Raw genomic sequence first — 19,760 nt, 5'->3', positions numbered from 1 at the left:
GATGGGGTCATTTTAAAGGGATAGTTCACCCAAAAATGGAAATTCTGTCATTACTTACTCACCCTCATGTCGTTCCAAACCTGTAAGACCTTCGTTCATCGTCAGAACACAAATTGAGATATTTTCGCTACGTTTCTGTGCCTTGATAGTTCCCTTGCTCTCTATGTAGGGTCTGAGAGCTCTCGGATTTGTGTTCTGAAGATGAACAAAGGTCTTATGGGTTTGGAACGACATGATGGTGAACTAACCCTTTAACTAATCTACTTCTGTCTGGTTACTGTTTTGCTGGAATTAGCATTTGCCAGAACTAGCATAGCCAACATGGTCAATCAGCTTTATCAGAAAGACCATTTTACCAGTTGAGTTTTGCAGGTGATCAACATGGTGGATCCAGTTGTTCCAGCACCAAACTAGCACAAACCAGCCTGAACCCCTAAAGAACGGTGGTCTAAGCTGGTTTTTCAGTCAAGTAAATTACCTTCTTATAGCTGTAAGGGCATTAATTGTGATATAAGCCCCCAATCAAACTTGCCCCCCAACATTGCATTGTAATATAAACCCTTAAGCTTGGCTAACAGTTTGAGCAAGTCAGACTTCTGCAATTCAGTGGAACATCTTCAAAGAGTTTGGCCACAAATTTATTTCTGTGCGTTTTATTCTATCAGCGTAAATTCAGGACAGCCTGGCATCCACACATTTACGTGGGAGGTTATCATCCGTAGGCAATGTGATGCTCAGAGGGAAGGATTCAATGGTAGTATGACCTGTTCCCAGCAGTTTCCTTTGATAAGTTTTGAAGAATTGTGTGCATATACACAATGCCTAATAATCTAAAACCAACATTCCCGCTCCCCGACTGTCGTGCCAATTTTCTGCTTTTCTATTTGCTGCACAGCTACAAAAGGAGCATGCAAGAAAGATATTTTACCACATCTTTTCTTGAACTGTCAAGTAGAAAATATCAAGAAGTCACTTCAATGCTCGAACCATTGATCATGTAAACAACCATGTCTGTCCCCTCGTTCCCTTTACATAGACACCATATAGTGCAACAGCATCACCTGGTTAAGAGATTCTAGATGTTCAAATTCAAGGATCTGATGAGGATGCTTATCATTGGGGTTTAATTAACTTGAGCTCCAAACAGCACTGATAAATGGAGTGCTCTCAAAGCCATCTGGAAAAAAAGCCATTTACTAATTCACTGAAGCAAAAAGCAGATCAGAGCCGCAGAAGCGTGGCGACTGCTCCAGGGATAAGACCTGAGTTTTTAGAGCTGTATGCAAAACACTACTGTGATTGCTAGGTGTTTTGGGCCTTTTTAATTTAGACTATAATTGTTGACCAGTATAATTTGAATATTGCCTATTGCCTCTTCTGGGGGAAATGAAAACCTCGCCTTTGGACCTTGTTAAACTTTTTCTTGAGCTTTTGGGAGATTATCCATGTTGCCCTCTGTGATATGAACAAATTCAGTCAAATTCATCTCAAAGAACTTGGGAGGCACTGAATCGTGGCTACAAATATGAAATTGGCCTCAGTTGGATAACTTGGTTAAATCCATAAAGAACATCATTTATAAAATATCTTGATTGAATTGAATGCACAGTCTGACTGGTCCAAGATGAAAAATTGGCATGCACAAAACCACAAAATATTTTTTGTGTTGAATTTATAAGGATTTCCCCCAATCAAAAAACATTGAAATCATCGTAAACAAGTTTTAAAACATTATACAGTTATACGCATAAAAAAGCCATTTTAATGATTTCAGTGTTGTTGACAATGACACTGAATCTAGTCAAGAAAAAAAAGTGATACGCTCCAAAATTCAAATAGTTTGATGTCCTTCCAAAGCTGTGTGACACTACATCCTCCAAGAAGACATTGAAAGTCCAGAGAGCGCTTTAAAAACCAAGGGATCAGGGCCGATCACTATAAATGACAAAAAAAGCACCATAAAAATTGTTCACATGACAGTTGCTACATTCCAATTCTTTCATCTAAGAATCGATTGACATTTTCAAGATTTTCAGCTTATAAAAATGATGAGAAATAAAGACTTGAGGAAAAAAATACTATGGACAATATCTTCAATAACTTAATTCACATTTCACATAAATTCCACAAAACTGGCATTCAAAAACATGATTCGTTTCAGTCTTGTCCATAGCAGGAGATACAGATTTCAGAGTCTGACTGTGAAGATCATGTATTTAGTGGTAGAACACACCTTATATCTGTCTTCTCGCATACATCACATCTTCTCCGCTGAACCGTGCGAGTCAATGGTGTGGAATATACAACAGTCAATAAATAATGTTGATATGGGCAAAACTGTCAACTGAATATGTTCTGAACACAAGCTGCATCACTTTTTCACCACAGATGTCCCAGAACATGCAACTTACATTAGCTAACAAGAGTGAAACAACTCCGTTCCTATGTTACTGCACGACTAGAGATAGACAAATAACAACAGCACTGTTAGTTGCACTGTTTATATCCATCACTAAAAGGTCAAATCGTCATAAAGAATCTGATGTCAGGACGTTTCATAACATGCTACTCCATCAAGTAATGACATGGATTTCCATTGCGGAATTTGCTTGGGCGGAAATGATTCGCTCTCTTGCCTTGGTGCTTTTATTTCATCCTTCAATATTCGGTGTGAAAGTGTTGAAGGGATAGTTCACCCAAAAATGAAAATGTCATCACTTACTCACCCTCAAGTAGTTCCAAACCTGTATGAATGTCTCTGTTCTGCCGAACACAAAGGAAGATATTTTGAAGAAAGTTTGTAACCAGGCTGTTTTGAGCCACCTTAGGAAAAAAAAAATACTATGGAAGTCAATGGAGCCCCAGAACTGCTCTGTTTCCTACATTCTTCAGAATATCTTCCTTTGTGTTCAGCAGAACAAAGACATTCATACAGGTTTGGAACTACTTGAGGATGAGTAAATGATGACAGAAGCTTCATTTTTGGATGAACTATCCCTTTAAATCCCTTCTGTTGCTGTCAGATTGTCACTGGCAGGAAGGGCTTTCCTCGTGTGGTCGAACAGATTGTCGCTTGGGGCACAAAATCTTGGCGAATGCCCGGCGAAAGCTGCTGTGGCAAAGCGGGTAGAGGAAAGGGTTGATGGCCGAGTTGAGCCAAAGGAGCCAAAAAGTGACTTCGTACCAATGATATTCCACACAGCTACCGCTGCAGGCCGCCCGTATGATCATAAGGAGAGTGTACGGTGCCCAACACACCCCAAAAACGCACACTATGACTGCCAAGGACTTGGCAATCTTCTTATCTCTCAAGAGACGCGCCTGTCCTCCGCTTCTGCACGGGGCGCATGGATTCGATGCCTCCTGCGCTCGTATTATGCGCGTCCTTACCCAACTGCTGAGCAACCCTCGCTTTTTAATGGTCGTCTTCATTGTCAAAGACACGGATTGGGTGCTGCTGGGATCACCGCTGGACGACGGCGAAACCTCCTTGTCGTCTTCGATCGCGGCCGAAACGGCCGCCGGCTCGCTTGAGGACACCTTGCGCGTTTTGACGAAGAAAACAGACGAGGCTTGTCCGTCGATGACCCTCCAGCCATCCTCCTTCTCGGCCTCCACATGCGCCATGCGACTCCGGTTCCGCCGCTGGATGTTGAGATAGATGCTGAAGTTGAAGAAGGCCACGGAGATGAACGGAGAGAAGAACTCGAAGGTAGACGCGGAGAGCAGGAAGTACCAGGTGCAGTAGAACTCGGCGAAACATTCATCCTCCGGAACGATGCTTTCTCCCACCATCAGCTCCCAGAAGATGATGGCTGGTCCGTAGAGGAGGAATGCCAAAACCCACACCGCCAACATCTTGACCACTGCCAGACGAGTGACGCCCTGCTGGGCCCGGTACCTCACCTATGGAATAAGACGAAAGATTAAAGAGAGAGACACATGAAATAGCCATTGTTCAGAGTCATAAATTGGCATGGGAGTGATCCCTGGCAGCTATCGCACTCAATAAAATCTTTGCACACTCAGTGTGACTGCCTCATCTTCTTCATGATTTATTCAATTCACAGCCTAGGATTCAGAGCACTGCGAGGAAAAAGAACCAATTTCAGCACCGCAGAACTGATCGGTTCTACTGGGAGCTAATGATTCGACTAATGTGGTTATTATAAGTTAATCAGCGTGTCCGATTAATCTGATGACATGAAAATACAATTTACATTTAATAAAAGATCAAGACATGTGACTAAATCACTTTAAACTATGAATACCGTTTTTTTTTTTTTTTTGTGGCTCTGTTTCAAAACCTAGCATGCTGCCTTTCTCTCTACTGCCTTCATAAACAAGAACACAAAATGGGAGGATTTACACATTTAATCTGGTAGTTTCAGATTTATAGTCCTGTAAAGCCTAAATTAAATAACATACATACATATATATGTATATATAGGCTCATACAGTGAGCATATGGGGTAAAAAATCATTTTTATTCAGACTCAAACTGAGCCAAAATATCCAATTTGCTGCAGATGCTGATATTTATGATTCTTGTAATTGTAAATCAATGAGATCTTTATAACAGAAAGATCATAGAGCAGATACTGACATAAAACTGTAGAAATATTAGTTGTCACTCTATAGTAAGATGAGATTTAATGATCCAAACACATAATGCAATGCTGATTGACAGATGAAGAAATAAACGCTCCTCAGAAGATGTGAGATGAAGATCATTCCTCCGCTGAGGAACAGAGAAAGTAAAGCTTCTGGAAACAAACGCTCATGATCAGATTTGAGACACTTGAAACACGAGCTGAAGGTGGACATTTGTACAATTACACTAAAAAGCGCTTTTACTGGATAAAAAAGCATCAACTATCAATTATGTTTTTCAAAGTTTTGAACATGTTGATGATTTTAGAGGCCTTTGAAATGAACCGCAAATCTTCTGAAATACAGCAATGAATAATTGACAAGCGTGGACAGTGTGACAATAAAGCTGTCTTTGCCATAGCACCTCACTCTCTAGAGTCCAGCCCGAAACACTTTTCATTTCAGTCATTTAAAAATGACAATAGGAAAGATGAAAGGAATCATCTACTCGTAAAAGACAGGAGCCCTCAAGGGTGTTTTCTTGTTATGAACTAATGCCATTTCAGCCCTGAAATTACAGCAAATAATAGACTTTAGGGAGTGAGGAATATGTTGGTGACTACCTCAGACAAACATCACGGTTTTTCACACCTTCGAATGCCGTTGAACTGGATTCTGGGACACTGGAGATGAAGACATTTTGTTGACATAATGCCCATTTCAGTTATAATGTGCGGAAAAACACACTACCTTTCCTGAACCTTATTCTGTACAGAACACACCATCCCTGACTGAAATAATTCCCCACCAGACGTGCTTGTCAAATGACACTGATACTATCACATAAGTCTTTTTGAAATGACATTTGAGGTTTGAAAAGCATTTCACTTTGTCATTTATGACGGATCGTTACTCTTTCAAAAGCAATCTCAGATAACGCCCATAGACATCAACAGGAAGTAATGACATTAAACAATGAGTACTTCAGAAGAGCTGGATAAAAAATGTATTTGCAAAATATGCAAACTTTAATACATTATGCATGAAGCCACGGGGGAATAAACTGCTGAGATGTCTATTAAAAGTTACACTCCAGATATTCAGTCACAAGCAGCTAAATTAGCTTTCAACACATCTGCAAGATCTAGTGAACTATAGCACATATCTATGCCCTAATGTTTCTTAACAATTCTTTGCATTTCATAATTCGCCCAAATTCTGCTCTGGAACGTCAAAAGCCGCTTAAGGGCTGGGAAATGGTCTTTAACGCCATTTTCGCTCAGCGCATTCGTCTTTCACAGTAGGGTATCGTTCCCATGTTTTCTGTGCTTATTTCGCTCAACGGTTTCGTTGAATGTGAAGAGAGGTTATTTAAGGACCCAAATTCAGCATCGTTTCGCTGTTTGCAATGGAGATAAATGCACACACTGAATGGAAAAAAATATTGAACTTCCCCTTCCTTCCTTTTATGATTTCACCAGATGAGCCGGTGTGCAGCCGTGAGGTTTTCAAAGCTGACAGCCACTTCAGATCCAGCTACTCGTGATTTAAAGTAGTTCATCGATGGGCAGCTACTCCTTAAAAACCAGTTACTACATTAATGCAATTCAGACGGGTGAAATCTTTCAAATATATAACTTTCAGACTATATAAGTAATAATTTAATCAGAGCAGTGTTTATCTCGATAGATTTGAATGAATGAATCTTGATTAGAGTGACAGCCTTAAACTCGGACCGATAAATTTACACTTTTACATCCGAATGAACTGATTCACTATAACGTCTTGCCAGTGCTATATTTTAGAGAGACAGACGGGCATATCTGATTACTTCCTCAAATTACGCTTGACTTCGGATGAAGTAGCTCGGCACTGAAAAAGATAGTTAAGTTAGTAGCATATCTGCTTTCGGTTTTACCAGATGAAAGAAAGTGCATTAAAATACAATTAATTTCAATACACTTCCATAATGTACTTAAAGTGCTATATTTCCATACACCAATTTTCTACTTAATAAACTAAAAATTATTCTGTAGTGCTTTTTAAGCTAATCTTAAGAACATCTAAGTGTACTCATCTGTGCTATTTTGAGACACCATGAATATGAACTAAAATGGGCTTTTAACGTACACTTTTAACGTACTCTCGGCTAGTACACTTGAACCCATCTTTTATATACTTTTGAACATACTCATACATAGAAAATAGAGTTATGAATTATTTAAAATATAATAATAATAAATACATACATATATATATACATATATATACACAAAATGTATTGCCCACATATTTTTATACATTAAATAATTAATTTCTAATGCATTGTAACTGTTAATATTCCCTTTACATGATATACTTAACTAAATGTTCATAAATAGTACAATCATGTACACTATTACTGTCATTAGAAGCACTTTTCCACATTAAAAATATAGCATTTTAAGTACTTTACACTAAAAGCATACTTACTGTTAAATTGTGAATTTTAGTAGGGTTTTACTTGTAATTAATACATTTCTACTGATTTTTCATGAAAACCCATTCAAATTTTTATGTTTAGTATTTATGTATTAAAACTTGGTGATAGTATACATCCACTAAAAATGTATTTTTATTAGTTATTAAACACTTATATTTGATGTACTATATCTGACTACACTTAAAATCAATTTAAGTGTTAGTGCCCAATTACTGCATTTATTTTAAGTACTTTTTTATTAGTTATTAAACACTTATATTTGATGTACTATATCTGACGACACTTAAAATCAATTTAAGTGTTAGTGCCTAATTACTGCATTTATTTTAAGTACTTTTTTTATTAGTTATTAAACACTTATATTTGGTATACTATATCTGACGACACTTAAAATCAATTTAAGTGTTAGTGCCTAATTACTGCATTTATTTTAAGTACTTTTTTTATTAGTTATTAAACACTTATATTTGGTATACTATATCTGACGACACTTAAAATCAATTTAAGTGTTAGTGCCTAATTACTGCATTTATTTTAAGTACTTTTTTTATTAGTTATTAAACACTTATATTTGGTGTACTATATCTGAAGACACTTAAAATCAATTTAAGTGTTAGTGCCTAATTACTGCATTTATATTAAGTACTTTTTTTATTAGTTATTAAACACTTATATTTGGTGTACTATATCTGAAGACACTTAAAATCAATTTAAGTGTTAGTGCCTAATTACTGCATTTATTTTAAGTACTTTTTTATTAGTTATTAAACACTTATATTTGATGTACTATATCTGACGACACTTAAAATCAATTTAAGTGTTAGTGCCTAATTACTGCATTTATTTTAAGTACTTTTTTTATTAGTTATTAAACACTTATATTTGGTGTACTATATCTGAAGACACTTAAAATCAATTTAAGTGTTAGTGCCTAATTACTGCATTTATATTAAGTACTTCTTTTATTAGTTATTAAACACTTATATTTGGTATACTATATCTGACGACACTTAAAATCTATTTAAGTGTTAGTGCCTAATTACTGCATTTATATTAAGTACTTTTTTTATTAGTTATTAAACACTTATATTTGATGTACTATATCTGACGACACTTAAAATCTATTTAAGTGTTAGTGCCTAATTACTGCATTTATATTAAGTACTTTTTTATTAGTTATTAAACACTTATATTTGATGTACTATATCTGACGACACTTAAAATCAATTTAAGTGTTAGTGCCTAATTACTGCATTTATATTAAGTACTTTTTTTATTAGTTATTAAACACTTATATTTGATGTACTATATCTGACGACACTTAAAATCAATTTAAGTGTTAGTGCCTAATTACTGCATTTATATTAAATACTTTTTTATTAGTTATTAAACACTTATATTTGGTATACTATATCTGACGACACTTAAAATCAATTTAAGTGTTAGTGCCTAATTACTGCATTTATATTAAGTACTTTTTTATTAGTTATTAAACACTTATATTTGGTATACTATATCTGACGACACTTAAAATCAATTTAAGTGTTAGTGCCTAATTACTGCATTTATATTAAATACTTTTTTATTAGTTATTAAACACTTATATTTGGTATACTATATCTGACGACACTTAAAATCAATTTAAGTGTTAGTGCCTAATTACTGCATTTATATTAAGTACTTTTTTATTAGTTATTAAACACTTATATTTGGTATACTATATCTGACGACACTTAAAATCAATTTAAGTGTTAGTGCCTAATTACTGCATTTATATTAAATACTTTTTTATTAGTTATTAAACACTTATATTTGGTGTACTATATCTGACGACACTTAAAATCAATTTAAGTGTTAGTGCCTAATTACTGCATTTATATTAAGTACTTTTTTTATTAGTTATTAAACACTTATATTTGATGTACTATATCTGACGACACTTAAAATCAATTTAAGTGTTAGTGCCTAATTACTGCATTTATATTAAGTACTTTTTTTATTAGTTATTAAACACTTATATTTGATGTACTATATCTGACGACACTTAACATCAATTTAAGTGTTAGTGCCTAATTACTGCATTTATATTAAGTACTTCTTTTATTAGTTATTAAACACTTATATTTGATGCACTATATCTGACGACACTTAAAATCAATTTAAGTGTTAGTGCCTAATTACTGCATTTATATTAAGTACTTTTTTATTAGTTATTAAACACTTATATTTGGTGCACTATATCTGACTACACTTAAAATCAATTTAAGTGTTAGTGCCTAATTACTGCATTTATATTAAGTACTTAAGTACCACAGTTGGGAAAATGTACTTATAACTAGTATATTAGTAATATATTTTTAATAAAATCAATTTAATTTAAGTTTAGGATTACTATATAAACGTCTACTAAGATTGAACAAATTTATAAAGCATTCAGAGCACACTTTTAAGAAATACACTAATAAAACTCCTCTAGATAGTATGCTTTATTTCAGTGCACTTAAAATCCATTTAAATATCAGAGGTATTTAGTATACGTTTTCAAGTGCACTGAAGAACTACTGAAGTAGAAATATACTTTTAATTAGTGTATTTACAGTGTAATTTTATTTAGCACAAAAATAAGAATGTACTACAAATGTACTTGCTTGTACTTAAGTATTGTTTAGTGCATTCAAGTATACTTTATTTTTACCTTGGTAACCCTGTTCAGATCACCAATTAAACCGTAACACAAAGACACATATATGTGGTTTCCTTACAGTAGCCATCTTGGTGGGTATAGGTGCCTGTTTTAGACATGACTTTTAGCCGTGTGGTTTTCATCAGAGGCCTCTCTCAGGATGTAAAGGTCAGGAGAGGGGGCAGCCTTGTTATAGTCTCTCCCCGTGAGTCATTACAGCCCCACAGAATCACTGGGCAGCTGCCTGCATGTCCAAAATAGCTGTCTGGAGCATGCCAGTCATAAACCAGAATTCAGTCAAGCCACTAGAACGACTGAGACGGACAAAAAAACACTTATGCAACAATACAGCGTTGCAGTGCAATACAGGACCAAAAAGTACTTCCTGTACTTTTTAAATTCGTTACAAAGCAAACCAATTTTCCAGTGAGCTACCCGTGTAGGAAGCAGTTTAAGGCATTGTCTATGCACTTCTGACACAAAGGCTGCTCTAAAAGATAAGAATCATAATTATACTGCAAAGAATTGGCCAAATTCTATGGGCAGCATTTCAGAAACGTTTCAAAATAAAGGCTCTTTATTGGCATCAGTGGTTCCATGAAGGATCGTTAAAGGGATAGTTCACCCAAAAATTTTAATTCTGTCATTAATTACTCATTCTCATGTCGTTCCATACCAGACCTTCGTTCCTCTTTGGAACACAAATTAAGATGTTTTTGATGAGATCCGAGAGCTTTCTGACCCTGCATAGACAGAAAGGGATCTACTATGTTCAAGGCCCAGAAAGGTAGTAAGACCATCGTTAAAATAGTCATAGTGTGACATTTAGAATTTTTTTAAGCTACGAGAATACTTTTTATGCACAAAGAAAGCTAATTTTTTTTACTTTATTCAACTATTTGTTCTCTTCTGGGTTCTTTCGGGTGCTGTCTATGGAGGGTTAGAAAGCTCTTGGATTTCATCAAAAATATTTAATTTCTGTAGATGAACGAAGGTCTTACAGGTTTGGAACAACATGAGGGTGAGTGCTTCGTGACAGAATTTTCATTTTTGGGTGAACTATCCCTTTAACATCAATGGAAAAATTCCATTCCACAAAAGCTTTATATGATTCGGCTGTTCTTTACTCTAAGAAAGAACTACTCTTTTAAGAACTGCTCACTGAAAGGTTCTTTAGGAGAACCTAAAGTGGATCTTTTATGGTATTGCTGTGAAAACCTTCCTTTGTAACCTTTATTTTGAAGTGTATATACTCTAAAAGAAAAGTGGTCGTTTATGAAGTTCATTTCAGTTGGGATGTAGACAGCAAGGTTTTGGAACAGAGCCCAAGTTTGGATTTTTAATAACCCACTGGTCTTTAGGTTGACTCACTATGAAGTATGAATATAAATTGATGATGCCATCCGTGACTAACATCGTGGATATTTGCAGTAAATTGCACTGAAAAATTCATGACCATAGAGCAGTTGAACGCTGGATCCACAGAGGATGCGCGCTTCATCCGTCTGGTGGGCCGCTCTTATCGAAGATCTGTCGCCGGGGCAGCAAGTCATTCTCTTATTATTCATCTAATTGCAATAACACTGTCTTCAGCGTTTTGTGGGTTTTGTGAACAACTCATTTGTTTCAGACAAAAGGGAAATTTGCAGTGCATCATCTGATGCACCAAGCGAAAACTTGGTTTGTATGCGTTTGTGGGAGATAACAATTGGAATATTCGAAGAACATTAAATGTTTCTGGCAATATGAACAAAAAAATGGGTTGCAAACACTGAATATCGCAATTGCTTACAAGTTTTGCTTTGTGTCTCAGATGATGCATTGCAAATTTCTCTTTGAATCAAATGAGATATTTACACAAAAGGGGCAAGACTTCATTTAGTCTATCAGGAATTGATTGGGATTGAGCAATGTTTCTATAAAGCAGGTGGTTGGAGAGCAGAGGTTGGTTTATTTTGATGAAAAACTACTACGATTTTGTCTTTGGAAGAACAGATACACCAGAATGCATTGTGTTGAGACAACATAAACCCAGTATGGTGGACGAAGCAAGAAAAATGTCATCCTTTAATATATTTAATGCAATAATTGAAGAGTCTAACGTCTGGAGCTCGACAACCCTGCACTTTCAATTTCTGGAAAACAGTAGCCAGTACAATAACATTTCTCATTTTGTGCTCTACTAAAAAACATAACATGCAGGTTTGGACTGACATTTACTGACTATTACTTTAAGTAGGCTAATTGGATGTTGATACTTACAGCTCGGGTAACGGACAGGAAGCGGTCGTAGCTGATTAAGACGATATTGAAGACGGAAGCCGTGCACAACAAGTAGTCCATCACAAGCCACAGCTTACACAGTCCTCGACCCAGCATCCACCTGCCCGTCAAGATATAGGGCATGTAGACTGGGATGCAAAAAGCCCCTGGAAAGACAGAGACACATCACATTTTACTGTATTATATCAATGGCCACACGCTTCTCCTGGTCAGGATATAATAGGCCCTTCAGAGCACAAAATCAATGGATCATGTCACGAAGGAGTCGCTTCACAATGTGACCGATAAACCTGAGCCATTATCAAAAAGCCATCGAGCTGCAAAGGGAACGGTGACTGCTTTCTGAACTCTCTACCTCGTTCTCTCGCTTTTCCGCACCTAGAAGCATCAAGAGAAAGCTTTTTCACAAAGGCATAGAAAACAGCACTTTCCTTGAAGGACACTGAGATGTCACATCTATCATACTGTCAAATACACAGCCATGGCTCTATTATTTACAGCTTTTGAGCTAGTTGGCATTTGAGGAAAAAAGCAGCGCTTTCTTTATCTAAACTACATGGGCATGTTTTCAGGTAGAGCGGCACCTCCTATCTCTCGAACCAAGTTGTTTTTTCTTTTCAAAGAACTTCCACTGAGCACTACATCGGCTGAACACTAATGCCTGTGAGCCGCAAATAAACACTCAAGCAGGCAGAGAGGGTGGGGAGAATAGACCGAGAGGCCATGCGGATCTTGAAATGAACTGCAGATAGGATCTCATGTCTTAATGCACTCTTAATCCAAGCCAATAATTTATGGTGCCAGCGCACCACAGAGCAGCAGAGAACTAAAGGTCTCTGTTTTGGTACTGCAGATGGATTGGTGTAATCGTTCATTTTTCCACCTCAGAGCCAGTTTTGCTAAGAAAGCATGCCAAGAATATGGTCTAAAAATAAGAGGCAAAATGTATGGATCATTGGGAAATTTGAGTCTTCATCCATATAGTGGATGAAGCAAGAAAAGCGTCACCTGTATATATGCAATACTGAAAATTACTGATAAAAATAGTTAAGCTCAGAGCTTGACAACCTGGATTCCCATTCGCTTTCAATTACTGGAAATGATAAAAATATATGGCATATTGGGAAATCTGGATCTGGTTAGCTTTAGGACAACCATTGTAGGGTTTTCATCACCCAGTATAATGTGATATGTGACACTGCACCACAACACCAGTCATAAGGGTTTAATTTGAGATGTATAATAAATAATCTTTCCATTGATATATGGTTTGTTAAGATCAGACAATATTTGGCTGAGATACAACTATTTTAAAATCTGGAATCTGAGGGTGCAAAAAAAAATAAATTCAGAATATTGGGGAAAATCGCCTTTAAAGTTGTCCAAAAGTGAAGTTCTTAGCAATGCATAATCAAAAATTAAGTTTTGATAGATTTAACTATCTTCATGGAGCATGATCTTCACTTAATATCCTAATGATTTTTGGCATAAAAGCCATGCAATGTATTGTTGGCTGTTTAGCCGTGCTACTTACTTTTGTGCTCCAGGGTCACATATAATACACGAAATACAATTTAATGACAGCAAATAAGACAAATACGTATTTCACACTATATCACCTTAAAATTCACAAGCAAAAAGAAAATTAGACCAATGCAAATAATGTTGGAATTGCAAAATAAGTACCGTGTCTGTATATTTGAGAGGCTTGACCTACTGCTTTTGTATTCCTTGGAGAAAATGAACTTTGGTTGTGGTTGCTGCCGGGAGTGATCTAATCACTCTCCTGGTTTTCAAGATGAGGTCAGAGCAGACAAAACCGGAGAAATGTGGTTTATGTAATAATTCACTCTGAATTAATTTCCTGCAGAGCAGTAATGTGGTAGGGAATGTGAGTTGTGTAATCAGGATTATTAACAGGCATACGCTCTAAAAGTGAGCGCAGCTACAACAATTTACATTTATCATTTGGCAACAGGCCATTCTAATGAATACTGACTTGCAAAACTGGGTGAAAAAGCAATGCACAAAAACCAGTCCAATTTGGGCCATTGTGGACCATTTTGAGATTATCAATACTGAATGATAACTTGGTTGTATATGCATCATGTAAATGTTGTTTTTGTACATGTTATGTAATTATTGTGCAAAATCAAACACTTCATGTAAAAAATTTTGTGCATATTTGATTTGCTGTTATTATATACACATTAGCCACCCTGGGATCTAGATATCAGGATTAGCATCGATCACTCTGTTGCATATCCAGTACATCTGTTTGATCGATCCAGCATTACTCATCAGCTGCACCTACGTGTCTTATCGAGTAAGGTGTAGCCTAATCTATGAAACTTTTCTTTGCACTCTCATTTGGGTGTCTATCAAAGCCAATATTCCCACAGATCTCATCAGATGTACAGTATATAGGATTTCCAGAACGCGTTGATCCTGTAGAACAAAGGGTTTCCCATTGCTCGATGACATGCAGATCATTTTTAGGAGATGTAACAGCTTATATTCACATGCACAATTGCAATGCAAAACACAAGCGCATATGTGCGCAACATTGAGTTGAAGTGAATTAAAATGCACTTTTATACATACCAACAAGGAAGTCCGATATAGCCAAATTAAGGAAGAAGTAATTGCATTGATTTCTGAGGCTCTTGTCCACGACGAACGCGAGAATAACCAACGCGTTCCCGAACACCACCACGACCACCAGAGTTATCATGAGGATCGCCAGAATGACCATCGTGTACCCGGGGAACGGAGCCCCATCCGAGCTGACGGAGCTAGAGGAGTTGAAGCAGTTAACCATTGTCAGATCAAGGACATTTGGAGAACCAGCAACAGGTCTGAAGTCATCATATGAACCTTTTCCCGCTGACGATGATGACAGCAGAGTTTTCATCCCTTTAGGGTTGCGTTAACTTCAGCGCGCGGCGGAATAAGCATCCAATTGGAGTCTCCAAACGCCTGAGGAGTGCGCGCATCTTTGAAGCGTCCAGTGCAATAACAGAAACTCATGACGTGAATCGACTCCTTCTTGAGGGGAACTCCCAAGTCCTCGCACTGAGACTGAGCGCAGAGTTTCTGTTCTACGACTTTCCAACAGAATAGCGCGTTCCCGGCGTGCGCGCACGTCAACTGTTGCGCTCTCGCGCCTTCCGTTGGATAGCGCGCTGTCCTCAGACAGATACGCCATCTATCTTAGAAGTATTTTTGGTTGCACTGGCATATTTTTAAATTATGAATTAATTTTGTTTTGTTATCTCGTATTAAGTACATTTAGACATTTTCAAGAGAAAAACAAAGATACTCATTAATTAGTATGTTTACAGTGGAATTGACATTTAAAAAACACAAATTTAAATGATTTACTCCCCCTCATGTCATTCAAATCTATGTCTTTCTTCTGCCACAATGTTTGCAATGTCATTTGTAAGCCAACATTCTTCAAAACATCTTTTGTGTTCTGTAGATCAAAGGCACTCCGGCGTTTTTGTGTTACGCTAGAATCCTGCGAGTAAATCCTATTCAGATTCTTTAGGACTGGCTTTGAATGATGACTGAAATTCCAACAGGAATCCTGTTCACATTCTTTGACTATAGTGTATTAGTGCTCTTGTAATGTTCAGTGGTTTCAGAACCATGGACAGCAGCCACTGCCATCCTCAAGGCAAAGCTCAGGCAGGTTTTCTTTAATGCATTCCTTCGCTACCGAGTGGCTGTGCCTCAACTACTTACATTACATACCATGTCGCCTTTAATGAGGCATGATAAAAAAAACAGGCCGTAAATTCAAGCATTTGTAGGAAATAAAATGTTAATGCCTCAATCAGCCGAGTACATGACGTTAAAGGCATGACAAATAAACATCCTAATTGCACTTTAAAGTTTTAAATTGCACACTATGTACAGTACGCCTCCTCTTCCTAAAGTCTGTGTTCTAGGTTTAAAAAAAAATCTTAATTACACTCGCTGTCAGAGATGTGGTCTTCTTTTCCCGCGTGAGTCATTTCCCTACTGACACAAAAGACCGACTTAAGCCCTGTGTGCTCTTCCTCAGCTGTGCACCAGAGCAATACGATAGCAGACACTTTGCCCCTGCATTTCACTCACACACGTGCATGACATTGATACTGAAATAGTGGTGCATCTGTGAAATCCAATTTAGCGGCACTGCATGGTGCAGCTCCTTTAACTTCCATTAGTTCCAGCAGTTGTGCAGTTAAATTCTGTCTAAAACCCTTTTAAATGTGAATTATGAAGTTCTAATTAACCCCTGGGCTCTTAACCCTGGATTTCTTGTCTAGGCCCCATAGTAATACCAATCACTTCCAAAGAGGGTCACTTGAGAGTCTGGGGAGCGATTTGATTAGCATAAGTGTGTTGCTAAAACGTGAAACAAATGCTATAAAAGCACATTGAAACATCTCATTCCCGGAAGATATCTACACCAACCCTGACACAAGTGTCCAAATGGTTTAAAGACTAGTCAACATGAGAACATTAAAACATAAGACCCTTGTCCAACTTGTATCCTCTTATCCCACACCTTTTTTACAAAGAGTTGTGGAATTGAAAGGGTTTAAGCCTTCATAGTCTTGTTTCAGGTTGCCACATTTCATGTTGCTAATGAGCAGGGATTTCAAACATTAAAGCATTTGGACTAAAAACATAGAGGCAGGTGCCAGAAGAAGATAACATGGAAAGAGGCTAAGTGCAATCAAGTACTTTGTTGTATTATTCTTACAGCGGAAGCAGAATTCTGCGTATTCCAAAGGTCCAAAGCAAGAGCTACAATTCATTTCAAAAGAGATCTGCTCTATCACCTTCTAAAGAAGTAGGAGAGACTCTTATGAAGCAAGCTTTCGGCTGCACCCTTCTGATGTTTGATCTCCAGAGATGAAGAGGCCTGACCCTTATTTGAACATCTACCAATGCCACTTGAGATGATAAAACAACATGAATTCTTGCTCCTCAAGGCCTCAACGGAGGACAGCTAATGTGCTGATTTGATTTCTCCCACGATTAATATTATTCATTGATACTGTTGTTAGCCAGGAAACAAAAGGAATGGGTTTCTTATCCACCATGCAAATCAGCCACTTTCATGCAATTCTAATGTTTCTCTCTTGGTGTCTGTGTTTGGAGGGATATTATCTGGTCAAGTCGAGTTGTGAAGTTCAATAATGCATTTACTCTCACACTGGGTTGCATCAAATGGACATGTCGGAGATCTGGCTTAGGCTACTTAAAATGTACCTAAACAAAGCATGGTATTTTCTAACGTACTGTAAAGATATTTGTAGTAAAGGTTAGCTTGAAATCTTTCTGACATGGCATTAGTGGTATGTGATAGAGTTGTCCTTTGGGTAAACTCTGCTTGCTGTGGTAGAAAGAATTGTGGAGACACTGGTTGGTTGGAGCATTGATAAGAAGCCAAACAGTTGAAGTTTTGCCCAGTCAAATCAATAATTAGCATGTTGGAGATACATTTTAGGCTGGCGAAACACAGCACTGCATGTTCAAGTGAACAGTCCAAGTATCTGTACCAAAGACAATAACAATTCTTTGGCAGAAATTAATCTTCGCATGTCACAATAAAACTCCAACTTGTTTGCCATCAAATTGGCAACTTTCACGTCACATATATTTGGCTTTGACAATTTAAAAAGCGCCAATGCACAGCATGGTATTGTCTGATGTAATGTGGCGTTATTTCCATCCAAATATAGTGCAATTCCTCACTAGATGTCATTTACACTAACATGATTCTGTGGCACAAAGTAAAAGAGATCTGCTGGTTATAGTTCAGTTGAGATTTGTTTAGACCGTTGGGTGATCAAATAGACAATTAGCATGTTGGTTTAGTCGATATAAAGGATCAAAGCAAAGCATTGCGTTTCTTTACAGCACAGTTATTTGCAAAGAAGCTTGATTCCTCATGAGAAACTATATTAGCCGAGAGTCGTCCTTTGGGGAAACAGTTTTCAGATCTGCTGCCATGATTCTGTAGACCAAATAAAGACGTCCATTAGCCCGGGCAAAGATCTGAGCTGCCAGACTGGCCCTGACTGAGATTTGTCCAGTCAAAATCAATGGATAGCTTGTTGGAGATATAGGCTGCCGAAACACAGCATAACAATTATTTGAACCAAAGATTAGCTTGATTGTTCTGCAGAAATAGACTGGTCTCGACTTAAAAAGTATTAGCACACAGCATTGCATTTATTTATGCACTGCAAAGTTATTTGCAGAGGAGCTTGATTCCTCGCCAGAAACTATATTTGAGAGTCATTCTTTGGGGAAACAGTTTTCACATCTGCTGCCATGTTTCTGTAGACCAAATAAAGACGTCCATTACTCAGGGCAAAGATGAGGTCAAATAAATGGTTGGCTTGTTGGAGATATGGTTTAGGCTGCTAAAACAGCATTACAATTATTTGAACCAAAAATTAGCTTGGTTCTTCTGCAGAAGACGCAGTTATTCTTGCATACCATAACAGATTTCCAAGAACTGTTTGGACCTTTAATTGGCAATTAGCATAGTCACAGATCTATTTTTGTCACTTTAAAAAGAGTATTTCTGTCCAAATATAGCGTACTTCCTTGCCATCCACACTAATGTGATACTCTGGCCCAAATTAAAAGGGATCTGCTGGGTACAGTTGAGATGAGAAGCCTGAGAAAATGTTTTCAGACTGTTGGGTAGTCAAATGGACAATTAGCAAGTTGTTTTAGTCAATTTAATGTATCAATGCACAGCACTGTTATTTGCAGAGAAGCTCGATTCCTTGCCAGAAACTACTGTATATTAGCTGAGATTCGTCCTTTGGGAACAGTTTTCACATTTGCTGCCATGATTCTGTAGACCAAATAAAAGATTTTTCAGGGCAAAGATGAGGTGCCGAATAGTTTTGCATGCAAGGCAGATTTAGCCTTGTACATAGAAAACATGGCATACCACCAAAGTATTTAGCCATGCCCCTTGAGTCGAAGCAAGCCATTGAATCTGAAAGGGTAGGTGCTGACAGTCAAAAGATGCGTTAATATTCATCGAAAGGAAATAGAGTGGGAATACAGGGAGAGAGACTGAGATGCATGCAGGGAGGATGAAAGTGAGAAGGCTACAACTAGCGCTGCAGACAGGAAAGAAGCCAGAATGTCAAAGACCCAAAGGTATTTAAGAAGAAAGACGGCAACGATATGTGTGTGTGCCTTAGAGAAAGAGAGGAACCAAGGCGAGATGTCAAAAAGCACTCGAGTACCTTTTCTGGATGACTCATTCCCACAGAAGAATTCACCGGTCGCGAACCATCCTGAGCTCCACAGGTTGAGCAGAGACTTCAAATCACTCAGGGATGCTAGTACGCAAACCAACTAGTTGCTTTCTGAGACACGCCACCAAATCATCACGCAAGTGGCTGCAATTCCAACTTGGTATTTAGATGGTTCTCCTGTGACCTAGCATCTGCTTATTAGAACATCATGCGCCAAAATGATCAAGCTATTCTCACATGAGCTCATTAAGGACAATTAGCATGCGCTGCAAACTCACCAGGTGGCGGTGGACTTTGGCCCTGCAAAGTTTGAATGGTGAAAATAGCATCTAATATTCAAAAGGTTAAGTATGAGCGAAAACGCAATATTAGAGAGCGACTCTCCAAGGGACTAAATAATAGACGTTTGACAATCAGACATGGGAATGAC

General features: G+C 37.5%; 1 protein-coding gene across 1 annotated transcript; it reads right to left on the bottom strand.

Annotated features, from left to right (window-relative positions):
• Positions 1-3,027: 3,027 nt before the first annotated feature.
• On the bottom strand, positions 3,028-14,955 carry LOC306874830 (histamine H3 receptor-like; the record flags this gene model as incomplete). The annotated part of the gene is made up of 3 exons (XM_079425108.1): positions 3,028-3,906; positions 12,021-12,187; positions 14,646-14,955. 3 exons carry the CDS (start codon positions 14,953-14,955, stop codon positions 3,028-3,030), a joined length of 1,356 nt encoding a protein of 451 aa, XP_079281234.1.
• Between the last annotated feature and the right edge of the window lie 4,805 nt (positions 14,956-19,760).

This window comes from Barbus barbus (genome assembly GCF_936440315.1).
Source record: "Barbus barbus genome assembly, chromosome: 9".
NCBI lineage: Eukaryota > Metazoa > Chordata > Actinopteri > Cypriniformes > Cyprinidae > Barbus > Barbus barbus.
This window is presented reverse-complemented; position numbering and strand designations above follow the sequence as displayed.